This window comes from Mus pahari, chromosome 9 (assembly GCF_900095145.1).
Source record: "Mus pahari chromosome 9, PAHARI_EIJ_v1.1, whole genome shotgun sequence".
Lineage (NCBI taxonomy): Eukaryota > Metazoa > Chordata > Mammalia > Rodentia > Muridae > Mus > Mus pahari.
This window is the reverse complement of record NC_034598.1, coordinates 77402952-77418284: the sequence shown is the minus strand read 5'-3', so window position 1 is coordinate 77418284 and position 15333 is coordinate 77402952. Positions and strand designations below refer to the sequence as shown.

At 36.7% G+C, this 15333-nt stretch overlaps 1 protein-coding gene across 2 annotated transcripts in view; it reads left to right on the top strand.

Annotated features, from left to right (window-relative positions):
* The first annotated feature begins 276 nt into the window (after nt 1–276).
* The window catches only part of Epyc (epiphycan), a 32445-nt gene continuing 17388 nt past the window's right edge, over nt 277–15333 (top strand). Inside the window, exons 1-3 of one of the 2 annotated variants that reach the window (XM_021205404.1) lie at nt 277–298; nt 3306–3395; nt 5643–5819. In XM_021205404.1, coding sequence (XP_021061063.1) covers nt 5655–5819 — 165 coding nt within the window. In that variant the 5' untranslated portion in view covers nt 277–298; nt 3306–3395; nt 5643–5654. Of the gene's footprint in view, nt 299–3021; nt 3396–5642; nt 5820–15333 lie in introns of those variants that run through there. The other variant, XM_021205406.1, reaches the window with a different exon arrangement.

Genomic DNA, 15333 nt, shown 5'->3' with positions numbered 1-15333 from the left:
AGCACCATAGCTTACCTTTGTGGATTTAAATTTGTAACAACCATTGTTGTGGGTAATTTTCAGTAGCAATAGTTGCAACTTCCTGTGATAGATGGAAGGAGAAGAAAAGAGATGTGTTCACCTGGAGAGTATTATGGTAATTATTCATCTGACATGAGAGTAAGAAGAAAAAGAAGGTAGGGAAAAGATGATGGAACCTACGGAATGCGGCTCTCAGAAGAAATGAGATGAGTGCATTTCAGAGTACTAGAGTGAGAGGATGAAGGGACTGGGGATGACAGTTGGAAGATGACAGTTGGTAAGTGGATAGCAATGTGGTGGCCTTCTATTACACAAGGAGACAACAAAATAACATGCCACCAACACAAATGAAATGTGTATATCATGACACTGGGAAAGATGACATGGGTATGTGTGGAGGGTATAGAGAGCCAGGAACAAAGTTGAACCCAAAACTCTGACCAGTAGGTTAGGAAGAGAAGTTGTGGGTAATTTAGTGAAGAATTTAAGTTGAGAAGTGAAGTCCAGAAAAGATAAACCTGTTGATTGGGCAACAAGACAAAAATCTCTTGGAAGATAAAACGTTGGGAATTAACTCTCCATCCCTCAGCTATGAGAGTGAATGGCTGCCAGAGAAAACCTTAGTCAGGAGTTATAGTTTAATACTAAAGCAAAAGAAGGAAAATTTTTATTTAAAAAACAAAACAAAAAAACAAAACCAGAGACACATGTGTTTACAGATTGGAGAACTGTCTTGTAAGAGCCTAGGAGAAAACTTCATAAGATTGTGGGTGTAGGCACCACAGTGTGTGCAGGTAAGGGTACAACTAGGGTTTTGCACCCCTACTAGTGTGTAGAAAGCCTGCAAGGCATTGGGGGGATTCATGGTAAATAGGCTATTATAGGAAGAAAACTTAACACTCTAAGCAATAGTTTCATCTATTAACATCAGTGGGTGGAATATATGTGTCTCACCTTGTATCAGTTTGATGTGATTGTTTGGATCCAAAGCGAAGCTAACAAAGTTTGTTGTCAGAGTTACTGGTGTTTTTTGAGTTATCATTGCTTCAGAATAGAAAGAAACAATCATTAGAAGAAGAATTTTTTTACACTAATGTGTTAAAGCAATCACCCTAGTTTTTAAATCTGTAAAGAGTTCTAGCCAAACCTCTTTGTGAAATGTTTTGGAAGATGAGAAAAAGCTCTATAAAACCCCGGTTATGAGCTAATGCAACTTGCCATAATAACTGATTCCCTGGGGTTTCTGATAAACAAGCTTAGCCTCTATTAAGAAAATTATCAGGAGACAAAAAGATGTTTACTATGAATAAAGGAGACTGGAACTGGTAATTAATCCTTTCTTGCTGTTCAGTGTTGATTATATCCTCAGGAGCTTGCTACAAACTTGAGAACCAACAGTTCAAAATAGATTTTGGAAATTTCAAGAAGATCAAGTTAAAGCAGTGGGAATGATTGAAGAAACTGATCATTTTTATAAAAAAGAAATCGAAGTGTTAAGTTGAAAAAAGAGAAGTCTGAGGAGTTACAATTTTTGCTTTAATTTTATACTAAGACAAGTAGCTCTATCTGTCTGTCTGTCTGTCTGTCTACTTAAACAGTAGCTCATATATACCACCTAACTTCAAACCCATGCATCAGAAGATGGCCTGATTCTGAGTCTCCTTCCTCATGACCCAGCTGCTGAGACTGTAGAAATGTATCCATTGAGTACTGTTTAGTAGAGGCTGGTGTTTAAACCCAGAGTTATGCATATGTTAGCAGCAACATTCCCATCACGACTTGGCTTTTAAATTGTGATAAAAAATAAGACATCATTTAATCACCTGTTTAATATGGAAATTATGGAAGTATTGCTCCTGACATTAATTTTAAATATAATTGGCTTTCTCTTCCTTGTTCTGCATATAACGTTGGATCATTAACATCCAACTTTCAATATCCCCATCTGTGGGTAGTAATAATCATACTACCTCTGAGTACCTTGGAAGAATAAAGCATTTATGATATATCCGACTCAGTGCAAGACCTTTCTGCTAAACAGAGCTGGTACATGGCACAAGAGTTGGCCTTTCAAGACATATTCAAAAGTTGTCTCCACATGAAAGATAAGGAAAAGGTCTTCTTGCGAGGTGTCTTCCACTTTTTGAATAATCTTCACAAACTTTCTACCATAATAATATCACTATTTCCATTCTAAATAAAATTGGTCCCCAAACAAGGAATATACAATAAATTAAGTCAAACAATTAGAAGCAAATGGATAATGGGAATGATGGATTAAGAACAGTTAGCAGCATAGGTGAAGAAGTTTTAAGGGCAGAGAAATTTGGGAAAGTGCTATAAAGAGAAGAAGAAGGTCCTGAGAATAGATCTTCATATTCTGCATGTTTGCCAGAACCAAATTGGCTTTCAGAATCCAATACATTTATTTACATTGGTCCTATAGAAAAGATTCTTGATGCCTAAGAGTCAGGCTTCTGGGAGTCTATAAAATGGAATAGAACAGAACATGCCACTTTTATCTTTCTCTAGGACATTCATAGTTCTGAAACTAAGGAATAGAAACTAACACGTATTTTTTCTCCCTGTCAGTAATGAAACTCAATTTTACAAACCACTTCCTGTAAGAAAAGTTTAAAACATTCTTTATTTTTTTGGGTTTGGGGGATATCTTGTTCTTATGTAATTTGATTTGTTGGGCTCTGTTTGATAAAAAAGGAAAATGAGCCTTTATAGAACACTCAGATCATATTTATATATTATTTCTAGAAATACTGCTTTTAAAATTGTTCATGCAAAAGGTTCATTGTTCATTGTTATCAAAGCATTCCAGGCAATCAGAATAATTTTGGCTATCTTTTCTTACACAAAGTGAAACAGATAAGTCTTTTGTAACATTTGAGATTTCACTTGACATTAGTGAAAAGTGAAGAATGTAATTTAAGACATGTAAAGTGAGTGGAATTATTTCTTATTAGACTATTTACTTAAGAAACCCTCACCTACTAACCTCATGTTCATTCCCTTCTTTTCTTAACTGGTGAATTTGTTATAGAAGAGACCTATGAAAACTAGCCTTTTTTCTACTTAAATATTTTAAGGTGACATGTTGGCAATTACAGCTAATTAGCATCGCTGCAAGCTTTGTGTACTGTGTCATTTGGATTATTTAGCTTAGCTTGTGTGACTATAAAATAATGCGCGGTTTTTAAAGACAGAGAAGCATTCTCCAGGTTAGGTTTTTCAAACAGAAAGTTGAGTGTTACAAATTACACCTCCCACAGACCAGAATTCCTATCCATTGGTCAGGGGCAAATACCAAGGACTCTGTATGCTCAGTCACTCTGTGCCACTTCATCAAGTCGGAGCCAAAGGTAAGTTTTTACACATGCTTTCTTCTTTCTCCCCCTAGTAGAACAACTTTTAAAAAAATAATTCAACGTGCTTTATGGTCTCCTGTTGGCTTTGATCGATACAGTGGGTTTGTTTTAATTTTGCTTCTGACCGTACGTTGATATTATTCTTGGAAAATCCAAAATTGTGGATTAGCTTAGGAATTAATGACATTGGGCAAAATAGTTAATCTTAATAGTTTTAACAGATGTGAGTAAAATTATAGTGGTTTCCAATATATGCCTTAAATCAATACCCCTTACACTGATCACAGCCTTTGACAGCAGAAAGACAACATTGATTGATGTTGACTGAAATATTATGCAGAAGGAGAAAATAGTGGTCTTTTAGGTGTTTAAAATGTACTGATCATTATATGGCACTTTATATTTTGAATGTCCTTCTGTGATAGATATTTTAAAGTTTTAATTAAGTTGATGTTTTCAGGCTATTTTTATATGATGTAAAACAGAAAAAACTGAAAAATTCAACTATATTAAATACAAATGTAAATGCATGATCCAAGATATATATTTGTAGCAAAACATACATAGATACTCTTAACAACTTTACTTCACACAAGTTGCTTGTACTCATCCTGATAGCTTTTCTGGAAAGGCTAAATGCTATTGAACTCTCATATGCAGACATTTAAATTACAGAGAGAATATGAAGAGAGAAACAGTATTAGTTAAGTGCAAGTTTTCTTTGAATGATGGAATTTGTTAGAAATGTACAAGGAAATATTCTTTTCAGATATAGCAATGTTAATACTTAACACTGGAGTATGAAAATGTGGCTCATGGAGGATTTGTGAATTGTGCTGTCCTACTAAGCAAGACTGGTGGTTATTGCTCATGAGAATTCTAAATCCTCAACCTGTAATGCTCTGTCCAAAGGCAACTGAAATAGAGCCAAATTCATCCAGTGTGAATTTTACAAAGTATTTGGAGAAAGCTTGGGAGAGGAGTGTAAGGAACTCTTTGTCCTGCTCATGTTCTCAGAAGAGTCAAAGATCCTCTTGCGTGTATGAGCTTCACAAAAACATGTCTCAAGTAACTAATGGTGCATTTAAGTTTCAAAGTTATAAATCTCCTTCTACAAGTGTTCAGAGGCACTAACACCACAGATACTGTCCTTAAACTAGAAAATGATCCCCAGAACATAAGGTATTTTCATATTATACATTAAGCAAGACACTCTACTGCTTTGCATGGTGAACATTTGATTTTTGGTAAATATTCTTGATATTACCAATCTAAACACTCAAACATTAAGTATAAGAAGCTATTTTTTATTCTTAAGCTAAACTATAGTCAAAGGAATATGTACCCACAGAACTAAAATACTTGAAACAATTATTATAAGACTGTATTGGAACCATTCTACAGCCTCATATTATAATGAGAAACAAATTATGCTTGCTAAACAATTACAAAAGAAATACTGAGCCACTTGCATGTGTGTGCAAATCCCCTTCTAAAGGGAACTGGGCAAATATTGCCTCTCTGGCGTGTATCCTTGTTGCTTTCTGAGACTACATCTTGGTTATAGATAATTAAAATACTAAGAAATTAAAGTGACATTTTATACTCTGCTAGACCATTAGAAATTACTGCTAAAATGTTAATTTTGAAATATATCAAATTGTAGATGCATTCAGTTTTCCAGGTCAACAAAGGATTAATAGGAGGAATAGCCTTCATTAATTTGTTTTGGGAAGGAAAAACCTTAGGCTTAGGCACATAAGGAAGAGTTATGAGTGTCAGGAGCACCATTCATGACCTCTCAGTCTCCTCATCTACACAATGGCAAGATCATCAACCTCCATCTTCACCATCATCCTCATCACACATCTGCATCCCAAAGTCAGTGAGAGTTCTAGAGCTTCTTAAATGGTACAGAGAGCTCTGATGCTTAAAATCATCCACTAACAAAAGGCCTTGTGAATCTGTACATTGCAAACATTTCACATCCTAACGCTTTCCTCCCCATGAATGGCATGAGGCATCTTTCACTGTAGTTTGCATTATAAAAATATGAAGGTGTGTGTGAATGGAACATTTGGCTCCTTAAAATTACCAGTGTGCATGTGTTGTTTTTAACCTATGCCACAAAGAAAGAAACCAACTTGAGTGTCTTGATGCTGACATTGATCAATCATTGTTATTTAGTAAAAACTATTTGAAAGCTATTATCAGTTTTGTATTTTACATTTTCTGTTTAAGAAATCTTGAAAGATGGGAATGCTAGCAAGAATTGTCCTGGGAATCATCATCATTGATGCTGTATTGGCTGCACCAACTACAGAGCTCTTTAACTATGACTCAGAAGTGTATGATGCCATCTTGGAGGACACGGGGACATTTTATAACTATGAACACATTCCTGACAACCAAGTAGAGGTAATGACATCTCATACTTGAGGCTTTTAAATACATTGAATGATCATTGATTAGAGCTGTATTTTACTGTCAAATATGACATTTTTGATTTTTAAAATTTATTTATTTAATCACTTACTTTTTGGCAATAGGCTTTGCTTATAAACATAGGTTGTACCTCAATTTCCTATATATATTTAGATACAACATGTGCAACTTTTTCAATGTGAATGCTCGAACAGTCTTTTGGCTTCTAATACCAACAAGATAGCATTTTTAGTGTGTTTGTGTGTGTATGTGTGTGTGTGTGTGTGTGTGTGTGTGTATGTGTGTGTGCGTGTGTGTGTTTTGAAAAGAAAATTTGAGAAATTTGAAATTTGGTTGTCTATTTCCACCATGTGGGTTGTAGTTACCAAAGTCAGGTAACCAATGGCCTTCCTATGTCTAGCCATCTCACTAGCCCAAAAAGTAACATCTTCTATTAATTACCACAGGTACATTTTGAAAAAGTAATTAGCAATGCTGGAGAGAATATGAAGAAAAATATTTGAGGTAGAAAGAGACAATAAGAAAAACAAAAGCAGGCAAAAAAAAGAGCATTCTTGTTTGGAACTCTGCTGTGTACCAGAAGGGAATGTGCATTTCTGAATGGTTAATTTCTCTCCCCAGCAGTAAAAGAGGCATTGGCAAGGTTCCAGTCCTTTACATAAATCTAAGATGACATGTTTGTAATTAAATGCTGGCCTTCCTTACCTTCTCACATAACTAAAGGATACAGGCTAATTCTCATGAGCCAGAAAGCAAACAGACCTTGAAGCATGATTAATACACAACATTGGCAAAAATATGTAGATATAAATAAATAAGGGAGAAAATCAGATTAGTCTTAAAGGATCATTGTAAATTCTGAACTCTGTTTCAAGTATAAATCTTTGAATTGCTACTTTTTATGGCCTTGACTACAAAATATCTCGACAAGATGATACATTTAACTTGTATAAAACTTAAGATGTCAGAATGTCTGATAAAACTCATGTTGTGCTATGAAATAAAAACCAGAGCTCAAAACAAAATATTCACACTTCTCCCCTTTACTCTTAAGCCTGACTCTCTCCCCATATTGTAATTTCAACTCTCTTCTGTTTTTAATAAAGTTTTAGTCTCTTAGCAGTTATTGGCCAAGATAAACATTTTAGCTCAGATATATTTGATTCATTCCATATTTTAATATAGAAAAATAAAGAAGCCAGGGACTAATGATTATGATTATCACCAAAGAATTCTGTTTATTTCCAAGAAGTAAAATAAGAGCTTAGTCCATTTCTTTCAGAAGACCCCAATGCACAGTTTAAGAAACATTTAGTTCTGAGTCTTTCAGGTAAGACAGTGAATATTTTTTTCTTGAGATGACATCCTCTACATAAAATTTAAAGCCAGTCATCTCTGTTATGATCCTGTACATTGTCCCAACTCCCCCCAGATATTCTTGGAAGTAAGTGGAATATCTCGTGCCGCCAAGTAGTTTAAGAATATGTCTGTATAAAGATGATTTGCATGCAATCTTCTCTCAATGAACAAACTCCCCTGTGCTCATCATATAGGAAATGCCCCAGCTCTTGCTTCGTGCTAATATCTGTCATTTGTGACAGAACTTTATTTTAAAGCAGAACTCATGCTCACTTTATTCCTTGAATAAATTCTGAAAAGCTAGTACTATTTTCATTGAACAGATGTAACTAAAGTCAAAGCTTTTATATAACTTGCCTAAGATTTAATGGCAAGTCTACATCTACAAACAACATCATCTTAAAACTACAACCACAAATTCTATCTGAGTACTAAGAGTTTGTATATTTCTCTCCTTGCTTCCTACACTTTTCCAAAATGTCTGTTTAACTTGATATTTTTTAATTTATTTATTAGATATTTTCTTTATTTACATTTCAAATGCTATCCCGAAAGTTCCCTATACCCTCCCCCCCCGCCCTGCTCCCCTACCCACCCACTCCCACTTCTTGGCCCTGGCATTCCCCTGTACTGGGGCATATAAAATTTGCAAGACCTAGGGGCCTCTCTTCTCAATGATGGCCCACTAGGCCATCTTCTGCTACATATGCAGCTAGAGACATGAGCCCTGGGGGTACTAAATTCCAGATGCTCCAACACCTATAATAGTACATGAAAAGGAGTTACCTATGTTGGTGTAAATATGAAGTAGAAGGAAGCTTTGCAGATAGCATTGGCTATAAGCTAATTTTTCTACAAAACAATATCTCAGGACTATAAGGAATGGCTGGACATAAATATACTACAATGTATGTTTCAGTTCTTAATAACAGCCTAAACACATAAACATATGCTTATACTTACATGTGATATCATATTATATATATATATATATATATATATCATATAGTTACCATATATCTTCTGTATTTATTTCTTAGGAGAAAAGGTTTTTGTACTTGCCTGGATGATTCATCAAAAAGCATACCTTTAAAACTGGTAGTCTTTGTGTGGTTTAACAATTTCTGATGGCCATGGTTATTAGATGTTTTCTGTTTCCAGGGTTTAGGCATTAGGTTGTGGGTAGTGCATCTCTCTTATAGTAAAGGGGACTCCAAACGGTCTTAAAGAGACTGCTGGACCACCTGTGAGTGCTATCATGGTCTAGGAATATATCCTGTGACAACTGGTGCTGGTGGCATTTTCATTCTTCCTCTGCAGTCTATACGGCTTCAACCAAATAGATTACTTAGTCCTATGTATTTAACTTTTTTAAATTGACCTGCATGGACCCCAGGTCTTCAAAAAGCAGAAGCATTGTACTAGAGAATTCAAGAGAGGTTGTTACTATAGTTGCTGTGAAATGGGGTAGAGAGTGTGTTAATGATGACATATGATGTTCTTATAAAGATATAAATCTTCATGGGTTATTCGTAGGAAGACAGTCTTTTCTGTCTCAGTTATAGGCATTCTAACCTTTTTAAAAATTACTTTTATTTTTTTACAGTCCAGTTGTTCCCCCCACTCCCAGTCAGACTTCCCACAGTTCCACATCCCATTCCTTTTTTCCCTTTCTCCAAGAGGATGTCCCCACCCCGCAACCAACCTCTACAGGCCTCCCCACCCCCTGGTGCCTCAAGTCTCCCCATAGTTTGGTGCATCTTCTCTCACTGAGGCCAGACCAGTGCTCTGCTTTATATGTGTCGGGGGACTTGTACCTGCAACTGTATGCTGCCTGGTTGGTGGCTCAGTGTCTGAGAAATCTCAGGTGTCCAGGTTAGTTGAGACTGTTGGTCTTCCTATGGGGTCACCCTCCTCATCAGCTTCTTCCAGCCTTTCCCTAATTAAGCCACAGGGGTCCCTAACTTCAGTTCACTGGTTGCATATAAGTATCTTCATCTGTCTTAGTCAGTTGCTTGTTGGGCCTCTCAGAGGACAGCCATGCTAGACTCCTGTCTGTAAGCACACCGTAGCATTGATAATAGTGTCAGGCCTTGGAGCTTCCACTTGATATCGATCCCAAATTGGAGCAGTCACTGGACTTCCTTTCCCTCAGTCTCTTCTCCATACTGTCCCCTGTAGTTCTTTTAGACAGGAAAAAATCTGGGTCAGAGTTTTTGACTGTAGGATGGCAACCCCATCCCTCCACTTGATGCCCTAACTTCATACTGGAGGTGGACTCTAAAAGATCCTTCCTTTCTCCACTGTTGAACATTTGATCTAAGGTCCCTCCCTTTGAGTCCTGAGACTTTCTTACCTCTCAGGTCTCTGGAACATTCTAGAGGATCCCCTCATCTCTCATTCCCTGAATTTGCATGTTTCAATTCATTTTGCTATCCCCCAGGGCTTCTCTCTTACCCCACACCCCAGTACATGATCTTGGCCCCCCTTTTCCCCTCCCCCTCCTCTCTCCCACTCAGGTCCCTCCCTTCCTCTGCCACCCATGATTGCTTTCTTCTTCCTCCCAAGTGGGATTGAAGCATCCTCGTTTGGGCCTTTCTGTTTGTTAACCTTATTGAGTTCTATGTATTTTATCCAGGGTATTCTGTACAATTTTTGCTAATATCAACTTTTTAGTGAGTTCAAATCATGCATGTCCATTTGGGCCTGAGTTACCTCACTCAGCATATTTTCTAGTTCCATCCATTTGTTTGCAAAACTCATGATGTCTTCAGTCTTAAAAACTGGATGGCATTCCACTGTGTAAATGAACCACATTTTCTGTACCCATTTTTCCATTGTGGAACATCTGGGTTTCCAGCTTCTGGCTATCACAGATAAGGCTGCCATGAACACAGTGGAGCACATGCCCCTGTGGTATGATGGGGCATCTTTTGGATATATGCCCAAAAGCGGTATAACTGGATCTTCAAGTAGATCTATTTCCAGTTTTCTGAGGAATCTCCAGATTGATTTCCAGAGTGGTTGCACCAGTTAGCAATCCCACCAGCAATGGAGGAGAGTTCCTCTTTCTCCACATCCTTGCCAACATGTGCTGTCACCAGAGTTTTTGATCTTAGTCATTCTAATTGGTGTGACTTTGCTCCTTTGTTAAACTATATACCATTCAAATGAGTGCTCCTGTTCGTCTGTTTTGCCTGCTTATAATTCTGAAACTAGTTTTTTTTTTTTTTGTCTTCTTCTTCCTTAGTTTCTTGTAACTTCCTCTATCTTTATTTTCCAGTTGCCCCAAGTCCTTGTGTAGATTATTTGAAGCATCATTATACATTTCCTTTAAATTGCTTTTTATTAATGTCTGAAATGTGTAATCATTAGTAAATACTAAGAACAACAAAAACAACAACAATAACAGCAACAGCAACAACAACAACAACAACAACAGAAAAACAACAATGAAAAAGAAATGTAGGAAAAATTTCCTTCATGGGAATGATTTTTTTTCTCCTTAAGTGCTGAGGGCAATCTTACTTGTCATGAATTTTTAAATGTGTATTTTGTTTAATGAACATTGCATGTTTATTTAGTGAATGCATTTAATACGATCAGCCCACTCAGTATGTTTAAATATAAATTACACATTGTTAATATTATTATTATTATAAAATGACAGTAACTTTTCAAGACATAACTCATTTAGTGGTAACAATGGCACTGTCTGGTGTCTTTGTAAATACCTTCAAAGTTTGGCCTAAACAAATACAGCTTCTCACTGTATCTGCTCTTTGTCTTCAGTGTGTTAGGTTGTTTTGGTCAGACTCTGAAGAAATCTACCCTGATACAGATATGCAGTACAAAGGGCAAGATTTTTAGTATCTGTTTAAAAGAGCTATGAAGATTATTTATTGCTCGTCTAGAGCTTCACAGCATGTCTCACTGCAGATATTAATTTTGTTGTAGGATCTGAAACCTCATCAGACTTCCCTTACTCCTTACTATGAGAGCCATTGTTTGTCTTGCACTTGGATGAGTGACTTACTCGCGCATGGTTTGTTTCCGCCACACATTGTCCTTTTGAAAAGCACTGGTCCGTGAAGTCAGGTGGATCTTTCAAATGTTCATTTTTCCCATTATATACATACAAAACACAGTTGATAGCATTACTAAGCAACTCAGAAAAGTCATTAAAACGTGGACAAGCAATGCACAAAAGGAAAAATATATACCTGGATGATTTTGTTCTCACAAAAGCTGTTTCAATTTTTAAATAAATTAAATCTGAGAATGACATTTAGAGATGACAAAGCAGTTAGATTCTTTGAAGAAGTGAAGTTATCTCATTGATGCTGTGGGGATGGGGAAGGCCATGAAAGCAACTGCGTTTGCTAATAATGAAAGAGAGACTTTTCTTCTCTGTCATTAGAATAGTGTGTCACTCAATGATCTAAGGACAGATGCTTACGTGCTGGAACCCCAAATGCAGCCTTTAGAAGAGTCAAAGTAATTACGGGTTCTTTATAGAGATGAAATTTCATTTTAGATAGCAGAAAATACATTAGATTGTCAAAAATGAAAATAGATCACAGCCTTTCTTTTTATCTAATCTACTTTAATTTAAATACAATGACATCATTTCCCTCTTCCCCATCCTTTCTCCAACCACTGCAGAGTTGTTGTTTCCCAGTATCTCCTCAAATTACACTTTTTCTTCTATTGTTGTGGTTACAGACAGATACACAAATATGTAAATGCGACCTGCCAAGTCCATTTTGTTGTTGTTGTGTGAACATAGTTTCTGTGAATATAATTTTAGGGCTGATCACTTCATATTAGATAATGAATTAGGTGACTCAACTTTAGAAAGGGTGAATTTCAATCGTCTCAGCTTAAGTGCCTGTAGCTCTTCGTCTAGGGATATTTTGTATTAAAATATTTTTAATCTTTTCTGAGAAAAATGCATAAATTCTTCTTCTTCTTCTTCTTCTTCTTCTTCTTCTTATTATTATTATTATTATTATTATTATTATTATTCATTTCTTTGGGTAACGGAATACATTCTGTGATTTAACCTTAATGTGTCATCACTACCGCCACATTCGGGCCAAGTTTACAGTGCACATGAACATTTCAAGCATGAGGATTCAGCATGCAATGTGTTTCTATTAAAAGAGGGATTCTAACACATCAACCTGGGTTAAACATTCTTTTGCAGGTTCCATGAAAAACACAAGTGAACCTGCCTCCTCCCTGAAGTGCCTCTAGTTGAAGGGGCAGGAGAGAGTTTTACTGATGAGCGCTCAGTGGTTAATCTGATCAACTTTCTTCAAATTTGTTTTATGGAGAGTTTTGAATAATCTAATTCTTATTTTTAAGACGTAGCCAAATTGTAGAAATGAAACTCTAAGAAATATCATAATCCTGGCATCTCCATGGGAAAATATATTGATAAACATTGTCAATCATTTCCTTGTGTTTGTCTCATATTTTTATGAGGTTATACACATAAATTAATTCAGATTACCCTTGAAAATAAGATATTATTATGTTCACATAATAGTAGTAACTGAAGACGAGAGTTTTGCCCAAAGTTATTTACCTAGTAAGTTTCAGAGTGACACTTAAGCTGGATTCTTTCCTTGCCCAGGCAAGAATACATTGGCAGTAACTACCACTGTTACCTTTTAGCTTGATCGCCAATCTTGAGTTCTTTTAACTATGCCCAAATAATGCTTTATTTTCTATGAAATTAAGTCATTAAAAAAAAAACAGCTTTCAAGTGATTATAATTGGCACAGTATCATAATGTGTGTCTTAGCTGTCAATGTTGCTAAAAGCACAGCAGAGGAGGAGAAAATGTACCTTTCTGACTTGAAATCAGCTCACGGAAATGCAAGGAAGGGCTGGCCACACACTTCTGTCTGACTTGTTCCAAGGTACATAGAGGAAGTGCAGCTTTTACTGTCAGGTGTTCAGACTCACTAGTTTTAAATAATTAACATAGATTACTTCAATAAATTTGAGCACAATGCTCAGGTTCAAAGTAGAATTCCATAGTGCCAAACTTATCTGCATGCCAGAGTATCAAATTCATCTGAATACATCATTAACAGCCCAGGCTGAAAGCTCAGGGCCTTTTAACACCAAGGAATTCAGTTGTTGACATAACAGTTATTGAGTCCTGACAAAAGTTATTTGCTCAACTAGGAGATATATTTTGGGAGACAGGTAAATTCAGGGATCCATTTTCATCAGTATAAACTTTAATGCTTGAATAAATCAGCAAGTGACATTTATTTCTAAACACTTTTCCTAAGACTGAGCAGAAGGGAAATCTGTTAAGTAAATTTAATCTGCTGAAGACCAAGACTTACTGGTTAGGAACTGGTTGATGAAGTGGTAAGGCAGGGTCAATAACTACATGGTTAAATGGTTTTGTTTTTAAATCTAGTATCCCCAGGGAGGGTAGACAGAAAATGTATACTTTAAAGGTGGCAGGAGATGCAATCCTCTATAAACCCATTTCTGTACCAGGAGGCATTCTGTCACCATGTGCAATAATGGCAGTCAGATTGCCTAGGAATCGGGTGTGTGATTGTAGTACCAATTTTATGACCTTAGTCAAGTCTTTACACCCATCTCAGTTTCTGCTCCTCATATATCTTGTGATGACTGGGGTTTAAGGGAGAGTCTTGGACATAAAGATCATCTAATAAATGCAGCTATTATTCAAAGAAAATCTAATGAAGCTTCTAAGAACAAGGTCATGGTCATGACAAATTCCTCACAGGAAGGATGGGCCTTGAGTAACAGGGAGTGCTTAACTCCACTGTGCTTAGATTTATATCTGAGCAGATATTGACTAGGCCATCTCTTTCTGTTCCTTGAGACTTAAGAGTATAGTAGTCTTATAAATATACAATTTAAATACTCCAGAGGAAAGGAAACTATATTGGTGTGTTGCAGTGGTGAAACACAAATTTTTATGATTCTACGCACAAAATGCACATGCTGATAGATTTCCCATTCATTTATGATCGTCATGAATCTGATCAGTATCTCAGGTCATTTACATAAATAAATGTAATGAAAGATGTCTCAGGTCATTTACATAAATAAATGTAATGAAAGATGTCTCAGGTCATTTACATAAATAAATGTAATGAAAGATGTCTCCGCAGCTTAAGAGTGTATATTCTTCTTGCAGTAGCACTGAGTTCAGTTCCCAGAACCCACTTCAGGACCTCACAGCCACCTATAACTCCAGCTTCAGAGGTATGTGATGTGTCTGGTTTCCTGAGGCACCAGAACTCATATGAAAAGATCCACACAAAGATACACACTGAAACAAAGATAGGAAAGACCTGTGTGCCTCCAAGGAATCATAAACGGCGGCCAAGTTTCTAGTAACCTCATTCAAGGTCACTGTAATGAACTTTGGAGAAACTCATATCCCAGGTAAAGCAATGTCCCCTCTTTCCCTTCTTCATGGCACACGGTGTGGCAGTCTCAAGCATCAGCATTTGCTTGAAGTTCATTTTACTTCCTGCAGATTCATTGAATTTACATTCCCATTTTTCCACCCCAAACCCTGTATATATTATACTTGATGCTGCACCAAGTTTGTGTTCTATCAAATGAGAAACTCTTGGATAACAAGAAGCCCTTTTCTAATAGGCTCTCAAGGATGAATATGGGTGAAGAACACGCCCAGTTCCCTCTCCCTTGCATCCTTCCATGAAACGTATGTAGTGCGGCTTCAGGGAGAATTTTCCAGTGACTCACACTTCCTCTAGTTTTAGTTGAGGAACCAACCATAGCATATTCTTCAATGGAAGCTGCTATAGGTATTCCATAAAAATTTTGTTGAGTAATGAAAACCAAACTCTCTCCCTCAGCCTTTCAACTGCCCAGGATTGAATGAGCCTTTCTGTTTGCTATACCCTGTTCCATACAAGAAAATGCTTCCCTAGTTCAGGAATTCTCTGGCTTGGTTAGACATTTGAGATTCTGTCTCTGTCTCTGTCTCTGTCTGTCTGTCTGTCTGTCTCTGTCTGTCTCTGTCTGTCTGTCTGTCTCTTTCTGTGTGTGTGTGTATGTGTGTGTGTGTGTGTGTGTGTGTGTGAGAGAGAGA